The sequence below is a fragment of the Amblyomma americanum genome, chromosome 1 (assembly GCF_052857255.1).
Source record: "Amblyomma americanum isolate KBUSLIRL-KWMA chromosome 1, ASM5285725v1, whole genome shotgun sequence".
Taxonomy (NCBI): Eukaryota; Metazoa; Arthropoda; class Arachnida; order Ixodida; family Ixodidae; genus Amblyomma; species Amblyomma americanum.
In genome coordinates, this window is record NC_135497.1 from 65,697,577 (window position 1) to 65,716,764 (window position 19,188).

The 19,188-nt window shown below is 50.5% G+C and overlaps 1 protein-coding gene across 1 annotated transcript in view; it reads left to right on the forward strand.

The window, feature by feature from the left end:
* The window catches only part of cpx (synaptic transmission protein complexin), a 291,580-nt gene that overhangs the window by 145,494 nt on the left and 126,898 nt on the right, over nucleotides 1-19,188 (forward strand). The window contains 1 exon segment of the mRNA XM_077645763.1: nucleotides 14,688-14,905. Coding sequence (XP_077501889.1) covers nucleotides 14,851-14,905 — 55 coding nt within the window. The 5' untranslated portion in view covers nucleotides 14,688-14,850.

Here is a 19,188-nt window from a genome sequence, read left to right on the forward strand (position 1 = left end):
ATAGTCGACAAAATCAACCGTGGGTGCAGCTGGAACTCTCAACGTCTGCACTCCGCTCTTTTCACAAGCAGTTCGAAAAATCGCTGTTTTCTACCTCCAAGAAAGCGTTTGAAATCTTCATTCGCATCCATCGTTAGCGGGCTATCGCTGGCCAATTGGCGAGGTAGGTTTATGTACAGACGGCAAAACACTAGTCTAGAACACGCTCTGGGCGTGTTTCGGACTGAACACGCGATATCTATAGCGATAACTTTATGTGGATAACACAGTCCGGTCGTTCTAGACGTGTGATTTGCCCTCTGTACAGCGACTGTTATATACAATAGCGAGCACACACAGGTGCACATAATAAAGTCTGCTGCAAGTACTAAACAAAAGACAGGGCCACAACACCAAGTGTGCATTTCTTTTAGCACTAGTCCTGAGCGTACTCCTTCGCTGAGGCTCCCGCCATAGGCGTGCCGCAAGGTATTTTTCTTAGTCGCCCCCGTGCGAGCTCTGTTTTTTTATTCTTCTTTCGTTCCACGCATGAGTGCCTGCCACTTCTGTGCTACAGTTTGAGCTAGCAGGGAGCGGTCGTTATTAGCAGAGGACGGCGAAATTACGCTTTTCCTTTCCCGCTGTGACCTTCGCGTGCTGCGTCCGCTGGGTTTATTTTTTTCGCTAGAAGCCGCGGCGCTCGGAGACTACCGCACGAAAATTAATATTGCCGACGATGCAGTCCTTCCTCCTGGAGCCTGATGACTTCTTTGTGGAAGCTTCTCCCCGGATGATATACAATAGAAACGCGGGCATGAAGACGATGGGAAGAAGAAAAGAAAACAGAGGATTAAAGGAAATGCGTGCGGGACAGGTTTCACCCAACACTGTCGCCTGAAGGCATGACCGATTTCAATTAGCTAACGAAGGGAAGCGTAAGGAATCTTGAAAAAGGGGTCTCTTTCGCGGTACTAAGGAAAAAGAGACCCTCCGAGCTAACGTTTCGGAGGAAGAAGTATTAGAGCCCGAGATTAAGGTTTCAAATCAGTCCAATGATCGGCGCGACATTTTCTTACTTCTGCTCGCCTCGCTTGAGGCGGTGTAAGCGGCATATCGAATGGCAGCACCACAGTGCTGCTTAAGGAGACAATTGAACCCAGCCTTACGCTGAATAAACGGAAGTGGTCCTCCTCCTTTGTTTTTGCTCTATTGAGCGGTCTGAACGCACACTGAAATTCTGTTTCGTCCTCGTTGAGTTCGGAAAAGGATAGGACACCATGCGCCTGCACAAGGTGCACTAGGATGTCGACCATGTTTGGGCGCAACAGCACAGTTCGGCCGTCTGGTCGGTCTATTTTCAATCCTTTCATGTCGGCGGCTAGCATCCCAGAAACCGTCCTCGGATGCAAATTCGCGTCAGCGTGCTGTGCAAGTTCCAGGGCGCCGCGTAAAGGCAAGAAACAAGCAGTACGTTGTGAGCGGTCTGTTTTTCAATGTGGCCGCCCCTGGATTGTCTCAGCGACGCTTTTTGCATGGAGCACATCCTTGCAAAGCAAAATAATGGAATAAAAGCTAAAAATACGCCGGAGACGCAGTGCACCCGTATCGCGATCCTTTTGACGCCTCCTTTTCAGCGTTCACCGAGCGTTACGGCAAAACTAATTGCTTGCGGAAGAAGTTTTCAATTCCGCTGCAAAAGTTCTTTTTTCTTTGACGCAACAGACATGAGAACTCGCACAACTTTGTCTGAAAGTGTTTCATACTTTTTGTGCGCCCGAAAAGATCAAAGGAGTACGACGCTGGCAGACGGATACCAGCGAAAAGCCCAGCTAGGATTTTCTTCCGCTGAGCAAAACAATTCCCCTTATAGAAGCGCTGTAGTCGAACAAAAGCTTCAAACTGAATGCGTATTGTGTCAGTTCGGTTCATTTTGTTTTGTTACGTGTACCTTTTTTTGTTTGTTTAGCATGCAATAAATTATGCGCGTGGCGCAGCGAATAACACTTCGCGGCTCGCGTTTTTGAAGGGGGAGCTTTGTATGGAAGTGCGGTAAAAGCAGAAGAGGCGAAAATTTTCAGTGAGAAAGGGTGGCAACCAATCGCACTGTTTCTAAAAGCGGCGCGTCAGCCACGCAGCCATGACGGTTATACTGCTCAGAACGACTTACCAACTTCGATACGCCACCTCGGCGGCCGTATTTCGATTGGGGGCGAAATGCAAGAATGCTCGCCTGCTGGAATTTTTGGCTCACGTCAAAGAAATCCAGTTGTTCCAAGTTGATTCGGAGTTCAGACAGACTGAAATTCTGGTTGTTGGCACAAGTTGCAAAAAGCTCAAGAGATATCTCTCTGTTGCAACGGAGATATCTCCCGCCGTGATTCTCTGGATCGACCTTACTTTCGCCAAAGCGGATGTGCAGGCGAGGGCCGCAGGCCTACGCTACTGTGGCCGTGCACGCCCAAACGACATCTCCGTCCCTTCCCCCTTTCACGCTTATGACAGACAGGCAATTCCCTATATTTCCCAGCAAATGGCACGGCACAGCGGTTATCTCGTTTATCTGGCCGTACGGCGGGTGTGGGGCAGCCTATTTTGTTCGTGTAGGCGTAAAAAAAACATGAATTTACCCCCTTTATTCCTCATAGACACATGAAGAAAAGACTGCTCCCGAGCACGATCTGTTCGTTGTCTTACTTTATCTACAGTTGCCAGCATACACACTTCTTAGTAGTCCACGAATGTGTCAATTTTTACATTTCACGCAGTCGACTTCAAAAGCTCTCGTAATTTTGTTCTACGCTAGTCGGCATTTTGATACATAATACGACAACGCGTGCGCCGGTCGTGCGACCTGATTTTCCAGTCCAAAGCAACGTTACTGGAGCCTGACACACGACATTCCCTTCTTTTGACACCCACGACTCACTTTTGCTCAGAATTAGCAGTCGTGATCTCTCGTTACGAAATGTTGCCAAAATTGCGTCCCTCCAACAGCAGTCGAGAAAAGGCTCATTTACGTATGTTGTTCCCACTACTAGGTTCATTCTGTTCGCTAATGCGGAGCAGATGAAAGGCAGTGGAAAATACTTGACATACATGCGTTCATCATCACGAAAGAGTGGCACAGTGCTCCGTGGGTGTGAGGGAAAGGCGCTGCTTTCCAATAAACAGCTCGGTCGGCCAATCGCTTAGCGGGGCGGAGCCATGACAGCTCGATTCGGGGACAAATAACGGGCCTGGCGACTGCACTGGTGGGCTTTCGTGACTCGCGAGCCGCTCTCCTGCGGCGCGGGACTCCGCGAGCCGCCGCCGAGGAGCGTCCGCGCGGCGTTCCGGTCGGCCGCCCTCGCGACGTCCGCCGGCCCTCATCGGTGCTCACGCGGAGTCACGGGGTGACGTCGGCGCCGAAGGCTCGGGCCTGCCGCGTGACTGACGTCGGCGAAGGGCGCGCGTCCGCAGCTGTCGGCCGCAGCCTCTCTGTGTGTGGCCACTGCACTACATGTGCTCGCCGACCCCCAACAGCCGTCGCTGGCGACAAGCACGCACGCTCGCTTGGGAGGCGAGCAGCGCGTCGCTTTCCTCCTTCGGGGACTCTAGCGCCGCTGTTGCTTGCCGAGTCGCGGGAGGATTAGTGCATGTCTCGCCACCGTGGACGCCCTGGTCCGAACGAGCCCTACGCGGTGAGTGCAGCGCTGGCGTTTACTATGCACGGCTCACGAGAGGACGCTGCCTCTCCGCATACGTTGTTGTCTATACGAAGTGCCGATAGGAACTCGGGGCTGCTGAAGAGCCAGGTGTGCTTGAATCGCTTTTGAAGAATTAATGTTGCGAATTTAGAGGTGTGACGGGAAGGAAAATTTAACGGAAAGGAAAGATAAAAATTGGCGCACGCGTGTTCATTGGCTAACGGCCGCCGCTCGGAGACAGATCTCTTCGGCAGGGGCGTTCTTCTCTCGAGGACGAAACGCGCCTCGTTAGTGCACTTGCGTGCGCGAAACGGACATTGTTCACGGAGCATCCAAAACCTCCTCCGATCAGGCGTGTGCTAACGCGCTACTGACCTTGTGGCTGAAGCATTTGCGCTCATTGCCTGCGTCAAGCCAGACAGGTAAAGATTTTGCTTCGTGCGAAGGAAGACGCCGGAGCCTAGCTGCCGGAGAAGTTGATGCAGCCTTTCGTAGTAATAACGATCGACCACGGCGTCAAACACCACTTGCTTAGTTGCTTAATTAAACATATTATATTGAAACCAAAGCAGCATAAACACAACAGCGGTTTTGTGCGTACATGTGTGTGTGTGTGTGTGTGTGTGTGTGTGTGTGTGTGTGTGTGTGTGTGTGTGTGTGTGTGTGTGTGTGTGTGTGTGTGTGTGTGTGTGTGTGTGTGTGTGTGTGTGTGTGTGTGTGTATGTGTGTGTGTGTGTGTGTGTGTGTGTGTGTGTGTGTGTGTGTGTGTGTGTGTGTGTGTGTGTGTGTGCGTGTGTGTGTGTGTGTGTGTGTGTGTGTGTGTGTGTGTGTGTGTGTGTGTGTGTGTGTGTGTGTGTGTGTGTGTGTGTGTGTGTGTGTGTGTGTGTGTGTGTGTGTGTGTGTGTGTGTGTTGCTTCCGACATGTTCATAAGTCGCTTGCACCTTTTGTTTGATTCTTCGGTCGGCTCGTCCAAAATCAAGTCTCGTGTTTAGTGGAGGTTGAAAGACTATAGAAGTAATACGTGACCGTACGAAGACATTTTGCTGCCCTTTCTGGCAATAGGGCACGCGGTCGATGTTTACGCGAGAAGCACCGTTAAGGTCAGATGCTGCTGCTCCCGATCCGTCGCAGGAAAAAGAATGCATAATAAGGTTTCTTCGTAGCCTGCCTCGATGTGCGAACGGAGAAGAATACAGTGTCGTGCGCGCGCGGCCGCGTTGACAGGCTCTGCCGTCCACATGCCTGGAATAAAACGCGGCGAACGCATTGTTTCGCCCGCGTCCGGTCGCAGCGATTGTTCCGTGGCGTCGTTTCATCGCGACAGGTGCCGGCGCGCAGCCAGCGGCTCGCAGAGATGGCGCCACACACGCGTGAACACCACGCAGCCTTGTTCCCGTCGCGGCAGCGCTCCGCCGCTCTCTTATTTCGGATTTTATTCGCAGGTACAGAGCCCTCTGTTCACCTGCACATAGTCACCTCTGTTCACCTTCTGTTCACCTCTGTTCACTGCACAGTATGCTTCCTCAACGACGAAGAACAATTGCGAAAGATGTGCGCAGATGGGCGGGGCAAGAGGGAAAATCGTTATGACGAGGAAGAATGCATATCTGTGTAGCTTTCTGTTGCTGTTGCATGACCATGACTGCGCTCGTGTCGAACCTGGCCCTTCTTACTTTGCTGCACATCCCCAAATAGCGACGCTGGGGCGATCAGTTCGATTTTCATCGTCTCCATAGAATTAGACCGGTTGTTCACGCGACGTCGACGCTCTTTACAACAGCGTGGAGAGCTTATCGTCCTCATCACAGTGGTGTTGGCCTTGTCTCGTCGCAGCTGATGCTCCTTTGCTGCTCCGTGACGCTTGCTTTCTGCGGTGCTGCAAGTACCGCACTGGCGTACTGACTCTGCGCGGCTCCGTCAAGCAACAGTGACTCTGTTCCAGCTTTTATGAGCAAACTTCCAGGTTAATTATCCCGAAACGAACGAGCAAACACCGGTTTCTCTTTCAAATGCCCTTTTCAATAGTTGGCATCTGTTTAGAGGCACGCCATCGTGACTAACATCGTGGCTCAGTTTAATGATTAGAGATGGTTTTTAACCGCCGCGGTGGCTCAGCGTTTTTGGCGCTCGACTGCTGACCCGAAAGGCGCGGGTTCGATTCCGGCCGCGGCAGTCGCATTTCGATGGAGGCGAAATTCCAGAGACCCGTGTACTGTGCGATGTCAGTTGCACGTTAAAGGACCCCAGGTGGTCGAAATTATCCGGAGCACTCCACTACGGCGTCCCTCACAGCCTGAGTCGCTTTGGGACGGGTTCGGTGGTTTTTATAGCGCAGCTCTATAGGCGCCCGTTCCTGGATCCCGCGTCTTAGTAGTCGGCATTGTCAGGGTAGTCGCCGAAGTCGGCGTGACACGCCACCTGACAACCGTGGCAGCAGGTAGTAGCAGAGCGAAATGCCACCTGCCACGGACAACCGGAAGGTCGTTGCCACCGAAAGATCCCGGGGGAGGGTGGCTAGCCGCGTAACACGCCACCTGCCAGCGGTGGAAAGTGGCGTGTGAAGAGCTGCGCTCGAATTTCGCATCACAGACTGTCGTAATAGTCTGTCAACTTTTTTCATTTTTACTGAAGTCTCTTGTAGTGGATGTTATGTTTAATCTCACCATTTGCATTCCCATGACAAAGACGGTTTGGGAATAGCTGTAACCTGTGCTACTCTCAAGTGTCCACAATCCGCGTAAGAAAATTCGGAGATAGGTCGAGCGCTGTGAGTGATATTAAGTTGACGCCGTGTTCATTTTCTTTATCATTTTCCTTTGAGCTGTTGTGGTTTTTGAAACTCCTGGCAAGTCTGTCGCACAAAAGCAAGGCAACTGTAATAGGAATTTTTCTCTTTCCAAGCTATCTCCCATAATGCAGTTTTAATGAGTAATTTGTTGCGCTTGGAATTCTTTGAAAACAAGGAACTCAAGCATTTCCCACATTTCTTGTTTAAACATTGAAGCATGCACAGTTGTCCGGAATATTTAGCAGAACACAACAGTGATGAGAAAGAATTGTCCTCAATGCCTTGAACTTAAAGGCGCACGACGCTGGGCGCGATCCTATAGAAGCGAAGGCCCCATCGTTCCTCATATCCGGTCTCCTCAACTTCCAAGAAAATCGTCTTTCTTTTTTGAAGCCTTCCGGCCAGTCAACTTTTACAGCCGACTGTACGACCTGTTTAGGGACTCGTCATCTCTGGGTTTTTCTTTTGTCTCCACCCTGGCATTATTTTTTTTTTACTGGGGAATGACCCAAAATGGCAACAGTCTAAACATAATAACGGGCACAACGTCGACCAGAGGTAAAAATGCCCAAGAACGCAAGCCTCAATTTTGCTTCCCATCTTCGTGGATTACAAAGCACGTCATCTTACACGCATGGCGTAATAACACACACACACACACACACACACACACACACACACACACACACACACACACACACACACACACACACACACACACACACACACACACACACACACACACACACACACACACACACACACACACACACACACACACACACACACACACACACACACACACACACACACACACACACACACACACCGTTTCGCGCTTGCAATGTGCCCGTTAGTCATGTGTGCTCAGTGATGTTTCTTAACAAACAGCTCCTCGTGCTTATATAGGCCCTTCTAGCTCATGCAGATGGTCTTATATATATGCGCTGGGCGCATGATAAGGACTGCGCTGCCATAAATCTGCACGCGTTCCACTACAGCTCACAAACGTCTGTTCCTATGCTCTCTCTGATGGTATTGCCGCTGGCGGAAAACTCACGCAGTGAGACTTATTTAGCGGCACATCTGTCTGGTTAGCGTGCAGACATTTATATAACAGTGCTCCTGATATATTTTTGAGCAAAATTCTGAAATCAGCATCTAAATGTGTGGGCGAACTGCTCAAGCAACGGAGCAAGGAACGTGGTTCTGCGCACGCCGATCCTTCGTAGACTAGTTCGCGGCGCCACCGCAGCGGGGCGTTGATTTAGTGGAAATTCGCCAGTTATACCACTTTAAAGCGGAGGGCTGCTTTGTCCACATTTATGCTGCCATTGCCGTAGGGCCTTCGCTATGAATAACTTTTTTATTATTCCTCAATTTTATATGTTCGCGGGACATAATTATTTCGTGTTTGTGAAACCTTCTCAAGAGGGGCGTATTTTAAAGCATGAAGCATAAGAGGGCCCACGGAGAGAAATGGCGTTGTGTCAGGGATACATGAAAAGGAGGAAAGCGCAAGAAAGGCGGAAGGAACGAAGACGGTATGCAGAAAGGAGGAGTGAGAGCAAGGGCGCGCGCGCTCTGGAAGCGGCCAATGACAGGATGGCCGCGTTCTCCGGAAGCAGCCAATGAGAGGGCGCGAGTCGGAGAACCGAGAAGTGGAGAAAGAGGAGATACGAGAGATACGCGACGGACGACCTTGGACACCTAGACGTAGCTCTGCGAGAGCTGCGTCCGATCGCGTCAACTTAAGCCGCAAAATGCCTGCGAACGAACTCCGCCGAATCAGTTACATTGATCGCGCCATATTTTTTTTTTCCTTCACACCGTTTCTGCTACGCTATAGGAACCTTAGAGGCGGATTAATTCAACGGTTCCTTGTTCAGTTGTCTTTCCCTGGTCCGATTGTTTACTCACCTCATCATTAACATTAGCGTCGCCTGCCCGCCTTGCCTCCAGAATCGCCCTCGAGTATCTGGTGAGAGTGAAATTCGAGTTACTACCGGTTCGCGGCTGTAGTGTCGACAGCGTCGAAGTCCCATTACTCATTCAAATCCTGTTTTCCAACATGGTATCGAGAGAAACTCGCTGTTGCCGGCTCTCTTACCTGTTTCGAGCGCCGATCGGAAAAGTTGACAGCAGTAAAGAAGCCGCCGCCGCCGCGGAAACGCGGCAGCAGCAGCCGCAGCTCTCGTGTTCGCCGCGTCAGAAGCGCATTCGCTGGAGTGAAGTGCCGCTTGCATTCGGCTCGACGAAACGCCACGCGTGCGCCTTGTGTCCAAGTTGGTTCGCTCGTAATTGCCAAGTTGCGAACGGATCGCAGTCGGCAGGGTCGAGTGAGAGTGGCGCTCGAAAACGCTCCTCCTTTTGGAGGGACTCGAAGCGAGCGACTGTTTTTGAGCCCGAATACAGGAAGCGAAAATTAGCCCCGTCGCTAGCACCCCTGCACAGGAGCTTGTTTTCGCCTCGCCGTGTCCTGTGTGTAGCGGGATTCCGTTGCGCACCCGTGAAAAAGAACAAGGCTAGAAATTAGGCGACCCAGTTCTTGTCATCTGCCTCATGCGTGGCAAGGTCGAAGAGGAGAAAGGGGAGTTCGCGCAGCGTCCTCTAAGCTTCGGCGGGAGCTAATGCGTTCGGCAGCTGCCGAATTGTGTACACGTGTGTTTACGCCACTCCAGGCCGCCACCGCCGCCGCGCGACCCAAGCGTGTGTCGGCAAGCCCCTTTAGACCCCCGCGCCCCCAATCGGCTGCCTTCTATTTTTCTTCCTTTGCGCAAACACAGGCGGCACGTCTCTCGCGATCGGTGAGCCTGGGTCTGACGGAACTGTGGAAAGCCTCTATCGAAGCTACGTGGAAAAAAAAAAAAAAGTTGACAATCGCAGGGCACGGGGAAGAGGGGGGGAGTGCAGAAACTCGCTTCGCGGGCCCCTTCTTCCCTCCAGTAAAAGTGCGTCGCCGTGACGCGCCATTTCAGCTGAGTGTATAAAGATTGAGAAAGCAGTCGGCGGATAAACAAGGCGCCCGCGATCGGTCTGCTTCTTTTCGTTCTCTCCCATCTTTTTCTCGTCGCCTTTTTCCTCCCCTATCGCAATGCTTTCCTCTGATATGCGTGTGCACCCTTTCAAGCCATTCCGTCGCCGACGCGCCGCCTCGCTGCACTTGCACTTTCGCCGCGCTGCAGCGCCCATTTGCTGGCCTTTTTGTTTTCCGTTTCCCCTCCCCCGTGTTTCACTTTGGCCGCTGCATCACCGGCGAGTCCTCGCGTTCCCGTGCTCGCGATAGATAGGCCGCTCGCACAGCGAGCAACCCCGCGGGGCAAGTAATAAATGGCCTTTTTTAAAAAACTGTATCGCTAATGGGATCGTTTGGCGCGTGCCCAGCCCGCCGGAGCACCTTATCTGCCATGAGCCAGATAAAGACGGCGCTTCTTATCGCCTCACGGCCGTGTTTCTTGACGTTCGCGGCGAGGGAGGACATAAAATCCCGCCTATGGACGTGGCCGGAGAACCGCTCGACTGCTGCGCTTCCTTCCCTACCCCGCCATCCCTTCGCGCCGTCTTCTGCCCGCGGTGCTTGCCATCTTTATGCGCTTTGCGCGCACTGTTCGCGCCTGACGCGTACGTACCAGCGTAGCGCCAAAAGCAGAGAGAAACGCCGAACAAAGCGCTGCTGGGGCAGCCGCGGGCGCGCGACATTGCCGTATGCACGGAGTCTCACCTAAGGGCGCCACGAACCATTAACTCCTTTCTACCAGAGCAGCGCCACGCTGATGCACCAGCGCGGCACTGATGGTTTCTCGCTGCGGTAGGGCAAGATGGCGGGGGCGGCTATGGCGAGTTTCTGGAACAAGCGTCAGAGAAAGTGAACTAGCACCGCGCTCGGATAAGCGCGGCTTTGCTTCGCTTCTGCTTAGCTGCCGCTTTTCGGTGGCCGTTCTATTAATGCCTCGGTCATCTCTCTTTTCCCGCTGCACTGGAATTTTTTGTTTCTTTTTGTCTCTGCGTACATCGCGTGCATACGTTCCACGTTTAGGAGGCAGTGAGCAGCGCACTTGGCGTTTCTAGTTACGCGCGCTGTGCACCGCCGTTTGTATCGCGTCCTTTTCCTTTGGCCCTGATTGCGCACCTTTGAAGCGAACGCTGGAACCCGTGGTGGCTGATGCATAATTAAGTGCTGCTCTTTTATCCCGTGTCTCCTGTTTGATACCGCGCCAGAGAGGGGAACGCCGGATTCGGTGTCGCTATAATCTTGTATAAAGCATCACTCACCTGGAATGGCCGAAGGCGGCCAAACCAGTCGAGCGGATTATGTCGCGGGCGTAATGACTTCACTAGACGTGATTGCATCACGTGAACTGATCACGTAACGCGAACTTGACTGCATCATTTGACGCAGGAGCCCTTAGGCATTCTAAATTGCACCTCTCCTTCCTTCCCTCCTTCTTTCCTTCCCTTTTTTTCTGCCCGGTTCTTTTTTTTTTTCGAGTTCTCTGCCGCTTATACCTAAATATACCATCCCTGCCCGTCTATCAAGCTTCTACTTGTTCTGACATATCTGTATGTCAGGAGAAGTCAAATCTTGAGCGTTAAATTTCTGCTGTATACCCTGATCCCTCGTTTCGGGAGTGAGTGGTTTGGTACAAAGCCGTGGTTGAAACCGCGTTAGTAGCAAAAATATTTGGGCACTGGCATGATGTCGGCTGGCGCTCGACCACGGGTTCTGTGCGGCGTGCTTTGATCTGGTGTACATTGCGAGCGAATGTATTGCAAGAAAAAGTGGTTCATTGCGGGGTTGCCTAATCATCTCTTGGCCCGTGCATAAATGTCGCCGCTCTGTGCATTTCGTCTCTTGTTTCTGTAAAACATGCGCCTAGTATAGACCGTTGAGGATATCAAGCGGGCCAATGGTTACTGTGTAGCCGAAGCCGACGACCGATCGGTTCGGTCCCTATAGTGTACCATACCAAAAATATAATGACATGTTTTGCATATTATGTATTATATTCAGACTATAGTATAGGATCTGGTTGCTCGATAAGTCTGTAATTATCCGACGTGAAGCCCACTGCGTGAAAACCATGCTGCCATCACGCTCCTCGAAAGATTTTGAGCTTCCTTACCCCTGAACACTGCTTTCCTGACGCATCGCCTTGCTTTCGCGCGTTTCAGATACGCTCTTGTCAGCGCTGTTTCATCAAACGTGATCAACCAAGTACCCCGCACCTCAACTTTTCTAAGTTCCAGTAATTTTTAGCAACACTTCTTGTGCCCTCCTTTGCCCACCAGCGTCTGCTCTTAGCTGCCTGAGATGGTATTTAGTAAGGTCTCATGACAAGCCACGTGGTTGTAAGAACACAAACTTGCAGTACAAACTTGCAGTACAAAGCAGTACGGTGCATGATCACTTAGCTGACTATGCGCACGACTTTAAACGTACTACATTCTTAAGCGAATTTGTACATCCAACGAAATCAACAGAAAAAAGCTACATGCGCTTTTCTGTTCAAAATAGTTTTTGCTAAAGTGTCTAGCTTGACATCCCACACCGTATTAATTTGTTCAAAGAATCGTGCAAGTTTCTAGAGCTCTGCTCTGAAATTAGAGCTCCAGTTCAAAACTAACTTGTATTTCGCTTCTAGAGTGCAATTATTCAAAATACATCCCAGCTACTAATGATGCGTCGACATAACGCTTTTCCATATAAACGTACATGTCTCTCCAATATGAAACGAAACAAGTTTGCGCAAAAGAAAAAGAAAAACCTTGTCTCTTGGTTATTTCTCTACAGAAGTTGAGATAATATACGGCAAAAGGAAAACTAGTTAGAAAGTAGGAAAAAGTGTGCTTATCGCGCAAATTTAGCGAAGTATTCATTAATGCAGTGGTCAAACTTCCTTCTCTTTCATACTGAAGTGACTCTACAACGGGTTTCAGTAATTTCGGCTTTCGGTTTGTCCTGCTTCCAGGAACCACACAATAATGGTAAATTCTTTGAAAAATATCAAATCAAGCGAACGAATGGCAGCGCATTCACGACTTTGGGTACAATCGCATGCCATAAAATTGGTGGCACAAACTAGGTTCTCATAAGCTATAATTGACAGCCTGCGGTATAATAAATCTACAAAGGGAGCGAACACGTGATTCGGCGCACACTACAGCTTCAGGCTGACAAGTGCAAATGGGAAACACGGCTCGAAAGGCTTCTGAATCGAGTTCATCGTCCGGAAAGGTGTTTGAGCAACATGCAAAAAAAAAAAAAAAGTTACCGCGCACGCTGGTCAGAGCGGGCAGTCGCTTTCGAGTGGCGGCTTATACTAAACGCGCAATAAGTCGGCGCACCTTGGAGCCGCTCCGCACGGCGGCCAATTTCTCCGGGAGAGCGCGAATTCCGAATGCCATCGACAGCTGTGTCCGTAACAGCGCATTGTGGGCCTGCCAAATTGGACGCAACACTCGGTCCGTTCTCTCTCTCTCTCTCTCTGTCAGCTTGCTGCGGCGGCGCCTCCCACGCGTTGCGAGGCGGCCTCCTGCCCGGCGCTCACGTGTCGCCTTCGCGGCCGCTCTCCGCCGCCGTAGCCAGCGTTGGGAAGAGGACGCGTGTGTCTGTCTTTCGCGCCGTCCTCTCGTTCTTCGCCGCTCGGCGAGGTATTGATTCTCGCTTTCGGCCGTTGCTTTTCCGACGTCCCTCTGCTGTCTGTGGATGCAAATAGCCTCGGGCATCGCGAGGCCTCCGCGTGGCCGCGCGGGACAGAGTGGAGCGCCTCGAGAATGCACGCGATTTCGTGACGGCAACCGTCTTCCACGGCTGTCGGAGTTGGTATAGTCCACGTAAAGTTCAAAGGTCGTGGGTTAGCGGGCCGCAAGAGCCACTTTTGCGGAGAAGTATCTCAGAAGGGCTCCTGCTGGATGTCAATGGTCCTGGTTCGCATCTCTCGAACTGGGATCTCGCAGTGCGTCCGAAGGGAAAAAAACATATGAAAAAATATTATATCTAAGCTTAACGGCTTAGCGCATTAATCAGCGGAAGCTGATTGGCATTATCGGCCGAGAGGTCTGGAGTGACAGGCCCATTTTGACGTTTCACAGGTGACTGCCCGGTTGTTGGTCTATACGCTCGCGTACATGCTCGCCCTTCTTATGCTTGCGGTCTTCGGTTCGATAGCGTTCCTGGTACACTTCACAGACTCCGGGGCCTGCTTGCACGAAGCAAGTTGTCTAGTTCCCAGTGTTATCTTGTTCCCAGTTTAAACCCTCCTTTGGTTTTGACGAAAGCAAAGACGCATAACTGGCCCACTGGGTCAGTGGACACCTCAATCGCGCTTCGAGGTACGTTGCGGTGGCGTCCACCTAACGCGTTACACAGCTGCCATTGTACGCCTTCAATTGCGTCTACTAAATGGCTTGTACAATGCGGCGGCGAGGGAACGATTGTCACGTGATACGTCGCCGCGGAGTGTTGCGATTTTATCGGCGTCGCTTTTCGCTCCCCGCCGGCACGCGGTTTTCGAACGGCGCGAGAAATGGTCCAAATTGGTTCAGCGACAGCGGCGAGGGTAATCGCGTTTTTGCAATTCTAAAAACTGGTACGCCTATTACTAACGGCCGGCTACAAACCTCTGATTGCAATCAGGTACCTATCAGTAATAATCGAAAAGTTCACTGTGCAGATTTAGTAAATCACGTTACTGGATTACATGAATCGCCTGTTTTTTTTTTTTTTGACGTACGCCAACACTGGTATCACTAGCAGCAGCAAAAAGCTTCTCTTTACCTCAGAAACCCTAGTTTCAAAAATTAGCCGCGGGCTTCCCTGAAAAACCTCGTATTTCTATTGCGCCAAAGTTTTCTTCCGTGGCTACATCGTGTACTGGAGGACAGGGATTTGACTGAAGCCTCTGGGGGTTCTTCGCTGGGCAGCGGCTTATCGATACAGCGGTGTTTACGCGTTCTGCCACCATCCAAATGCGTTCGCCCAGAATGGAACGAGTCAGTTCGTGCCCCGGAACATAACGCTGCAGCTAATGAGCCACTGCGGCGGATCTGAAAGATACGAATACTGGCATCGCCCGTGACAGCAGTAGCATGGAGCAACTCGTGGTGAGAACGGAACAACTGTGCAGCCGCCTTATGTTTCGCCCGTGTCAGTTAACCGAGCCACAGCGTGGCTTCGTGTGCTTTGGCCTTGCACAGTGCTGAGCGTGTGTTTCCGCACTTGCTGTCTTTGCAGTCTGGCCTGGCAACTGCCCGTTGTGCCCGCCTTCCTGCCTTGTATCCTTTCTCGGCCCCTGGACGGACCCTGCGTCTGACCAGGCACTCCCGCTGCTCGTTGTGAAACCCCCTGGTTAACCTTTGGCTCCCGGCCGACGTGACCCGAGACAGGCGCCCCCAACATGGCAGCGTTCGTAGCCAAGCAGATGATGGGCAGCAAGCTCAATGCCGTCAAAGGTCAGTGGCACGCTTCTCCTCTGGTCTCCGACGTTTTCTGTTTTGCTTGATGTGTGTCTCTCTGCTGCGGCGCAACAAATGCCCAGCATTTGAAAACAGTGGGCGTGATGTGATTTGTTTTAAAACACCCCACAAGCACAAGTCGCTTCCCACTTTCACTTCGTAATATGAAGACTTGTTCTATTGAAGCAAACGAGCCAAAAAAAAAAAAAACGTGGCGTAATTTAACTTAGGCTTATCCATTTTTTTGTTGTTGGCCACAGGGCCTTCATTATCTCTCACTGAACACTTGAGGTAATTTTATGCAGACAGAAATGAAAGTATACGCGGTTAGAGGGAGAGTATTGAAAGCTGTCCCGGTGTATTAATACTGTAGTATCACATCTCATTAAAACACCACTCATTTGTTACATCTTCAGCTCAATTTAGTTGTAAACTTTTCAAAAAAGGAACATTTTCCTCAAGACCTAATTAAAACAACATTCTAAAAACAGAACGTGAACAAAAAGGGAAGGAAAGAAAAACAAACATTGTAGCAATAATTCTTCTTGAAATCACTTGAGACGCTAAGTTACTGTAAATATATTTATGTTACGTGCGATAATTTCATTCTGCTCACTGGAGTAATAATTCCCGATATAATCTTTTGCCGAGGCACTTCCTGATTTAGTGCAGACATTAAATCCTTCTTAAAGATCAGCGCCTCAAGACGAGGATCGCGGCTTGTCGCAGGCGCTCCACGGCGGTTGCAACGAGACCACGAAACGCGAATTTTTTTTTACTTATGCGTTCGAAGGGCAACGAAGAAAGGTTGGTCATGGCGACGGAGCTGCTCCTAATTTAGAGCAATGGTTTCTGTCGCCCAGATGACAAAATTCTCTGCAGTCGCCACTGCGCAACTTTTTTCATGGCGACAGGATAATAATAATAATAATAATAATAATAATAATAATAATAATAATAATAATAATAATAATAATAATAATAATAATAATAATAAGAATAAGAATAATAATAATAATAATAAATAATACCACCCCAAAAAGACCGTTACAGCAGAGACAGGCCGCTCCAAGCCTTTAGGGACACTTAAAAAGGCCGTTCTCACGAAAAACGGAGTTTTTATAAGCTATAGAAAGATGCAAAACGACTATACACAAGTGTCGACATTAGTGGCCGATTTCGCGACTAAACCGGCACAGCTTTCAGAGGCTCCATGCATGGCCACAATGCCATTCACTTCAAAGCGGTTGCCACCGTTACCCTTTTCGTACTAGACATCGCGAGTATGAATCCAGAGGCGGGAAAATTTTTGAACGGAGTCTTATTTGCAAAAAAAAAAAATGTTTCTTGTGCTGCCGTGCAAACGTTAAAACAGCCAGAAAGGGCCGTGGGATCAATTTGAGTGCGAAAGCAGCAGTTCACGAGGTCGAACCGGCTTGCCGGTTTGTGCGAAGCATGACTTTGAGGGTGACCTTCGGCAAACCATAAGTATATAAATAAAATTTAAAAAGCTACAGGCAATGTTTACCATATTCGAATCAGTGCGAAAGCACGGATTTGTGCTACGTAGAAGACAACGATGAGCGGGCAGTGCCGCCGGACGGAGCGCTCTAGCTATAGGCCAACTGACGAGGCTGCGCTGCCGCATCCCCCCTCTAAATTTCTATTTACGCGAGTCGGGTTTGGCGCTCTCTCCCCTTTGTGCATTTTGCCGTGAGCCTGAATCATTGAACATTTTTGGCTGTATTGTCGCCGATTCAACTCTCTGAGAAAAAGGTTGCTGGAGGAGCCCTTGCAGCATCTTGGCCTTAGTTTGAGCAGCCCGCTCTTGCTATCATTTGCGCCACCACATTTGGGTTCAGCCACAGATCTGTTTGTACCGCTGTTCTAAATTTCCTGATAGAATCTCACCGACTGCCTTGCTAAGTGTTCCAAACTTTTCTTTTCTATCAACTATTACATTTTGACTAAATCATTAATATTTAATCCCTCTCTTTATTATTATTCCTAAAATTTTAAAATCAGAACACTCATCCCTTTTCTGTTCATGACGAAAAATTCACCGGTGTTGCGCTCCCACGTGCTTTTCCTTTTTGTTAACTGCGTTCAGGTGAATAGCCACCCGATTCTTGGCCGATCCCCCAGTGTGGGTATGTGCCATCTTTTGATAGGCTAACGACGACGACAACAACAACAACAACAACAACAACAACAACAACAACAGCTAAGAAACAGGCAAGGCAACGGATAACAGACGATTTTGCTCGGCGTTGGCACCCATAGGACTAGTGCTTGGGCACTAACACTGCCGCGGCTGGGATTCGAACCGGCGGCGGCGCGAACAGACCGGCTTCGCTCGTCATTGCACGAGAGCACTAGGCTATCGCCTACAATGTCCCGGTTGGTGCCATATGATTTAGTGTTTCGTACAGCGTAAACCTACTAGTTAAGTTAGAGCCTAGCTAGCGGCAGGGGTTTGAACCGGCGACCTATAACCGGGGGCTGCGTGAAAAAAAATGGAGGACGTTTAAGCTTAGCCTTTAAGACTGGAACGCGACAGCGTGTTGCAGCGCTGCCAGGGAGTCCACGGGACGCCATCGCCCGTTTGTCGCGACACCTTGCCCGTCGGACAAATCGCTCGGAGTCTCTAGGAGGTCTCCCAAAACAGCCCATCCGCCGCCCGAAGAGAGCACAAGCGGACTGCAGTGAAGCTGCTTCCTGAATTGGCCGTTGTGCGTCTCCGATGCGATTGTGATTTTAGAGGAAAGGAAATGCGCAGTAACTGGCGCACATATATAGGTGGACACCTCAACCACGCTTTGAGATGTCTCTTAGAGACTCCGAGAGATTTGTCTAACGGGCAAGGCGTCGCGCCGAACGGGCTATGGCGTTTAAGCTGCAGCACGCTGTCATGCTCCACTCTTAAAGGCGAAGCTTAAACGTCCTCCATTTTTTTCCCCACTAAAGCATGGTAGTGAACGACACGCACTTTTTGCGGTTTTATTTTTGACACATTCGTCCATTGCACTTTCAATGTCGACCGGAACAATTATTGATCGTGTTTGTTAAGAGCCGCTAGTTTTCCAACTTTCCATGCCTCACCTTTTTAAAAAGCTAGAAAAAAAAACTTTTTTCTTCTTTTTCCCCGAGCCGTGCCATCGCTAATCGTAACACCCAAGTAAAGGAGAGCCCGATCATATAGCAACCAACCGCAAAGGCACGAGGCGATCGCGAAACAGCCGTACAGGAAGTTATGAAAATCTCAACCATGGGGTTTGATTAGAACTGCACCGAACTATAGCGTTTTATTAATTTTTGACCAGCACGCCGCATAGAGCGGAAATCCCCAGATTAACTTCAACAACCTGGGGTTCTCTGGCGTTCGCCGAAGCCTCAGGGCCCGGGCGCTTTAACATCTCGCCTCATGCATCAACGGCTTGCGCCACGGCCAGATTGGACCTGCGACCTTCGGATGAGCAGCCGACCGCCACAGCCGCTGAGAAACTGCGGCGGCCTTTCAACCAGTGAGAGGGTGTGTTCAATAGTGTGAATCTGCCTAAATTATGTTCGGCATGCCCTTTATTGCAGCAGTAGTTGACGAATCCTAATGCGGCTGTTTCTCGCCAATGACCAATGTGGGGCTAATGCATACACGCGGCGCTTTTCCTGCTGCTCTCCGCTCTTTATTCCGCCCTGCTTCCTACTGCGCGACTGTGGGGCACATCGCGCACATTCTCATGATAAGAGCTTGCGTCCTGTCATCAGCTAAAAAAAAAAGAGAAAATGTACGTCCAACGAGGACGTTTTAATACAGTGTAAATTGCGCTGATGTTACCCACTGGTGAAAGCTAGCGCGCAGATCGATGTTTCAGCGCCTGTTCCTTGTTTTGTTTAGAGGCAACTCGCGAAAGCGAGCGCTGAATTTCCCAATCTTGCCGGTGTGTTCCCTTTTGTCAGAACAAGCGGCAACTATCGCAGTGGGACGTTCCGCTGCTCATCTCGAAGCGGCGAGGCGCGCAGCCGCGGCCGGCGCATTTCGATCGTGGGGAGAGTGCAAACACTTTGCCTGGTATTCTGCTGCGCGTTAAAGAACCGCCCGCAGCCCGAGTCGATAGCCAGACCTCCGCGGCGGCGGCGTTGCTTTGGGGCGCCAAATCTCCATAATTGTTCGCCGCCTCACGCAGCCATCCCGCATTTTTTTTCTTTCTCATGTTCTCGTCCCTTCATCTTGTTTGGTCTGCACTCCCGGTTCGCGCGCTCTTATTTGTCCTTGACTCTTC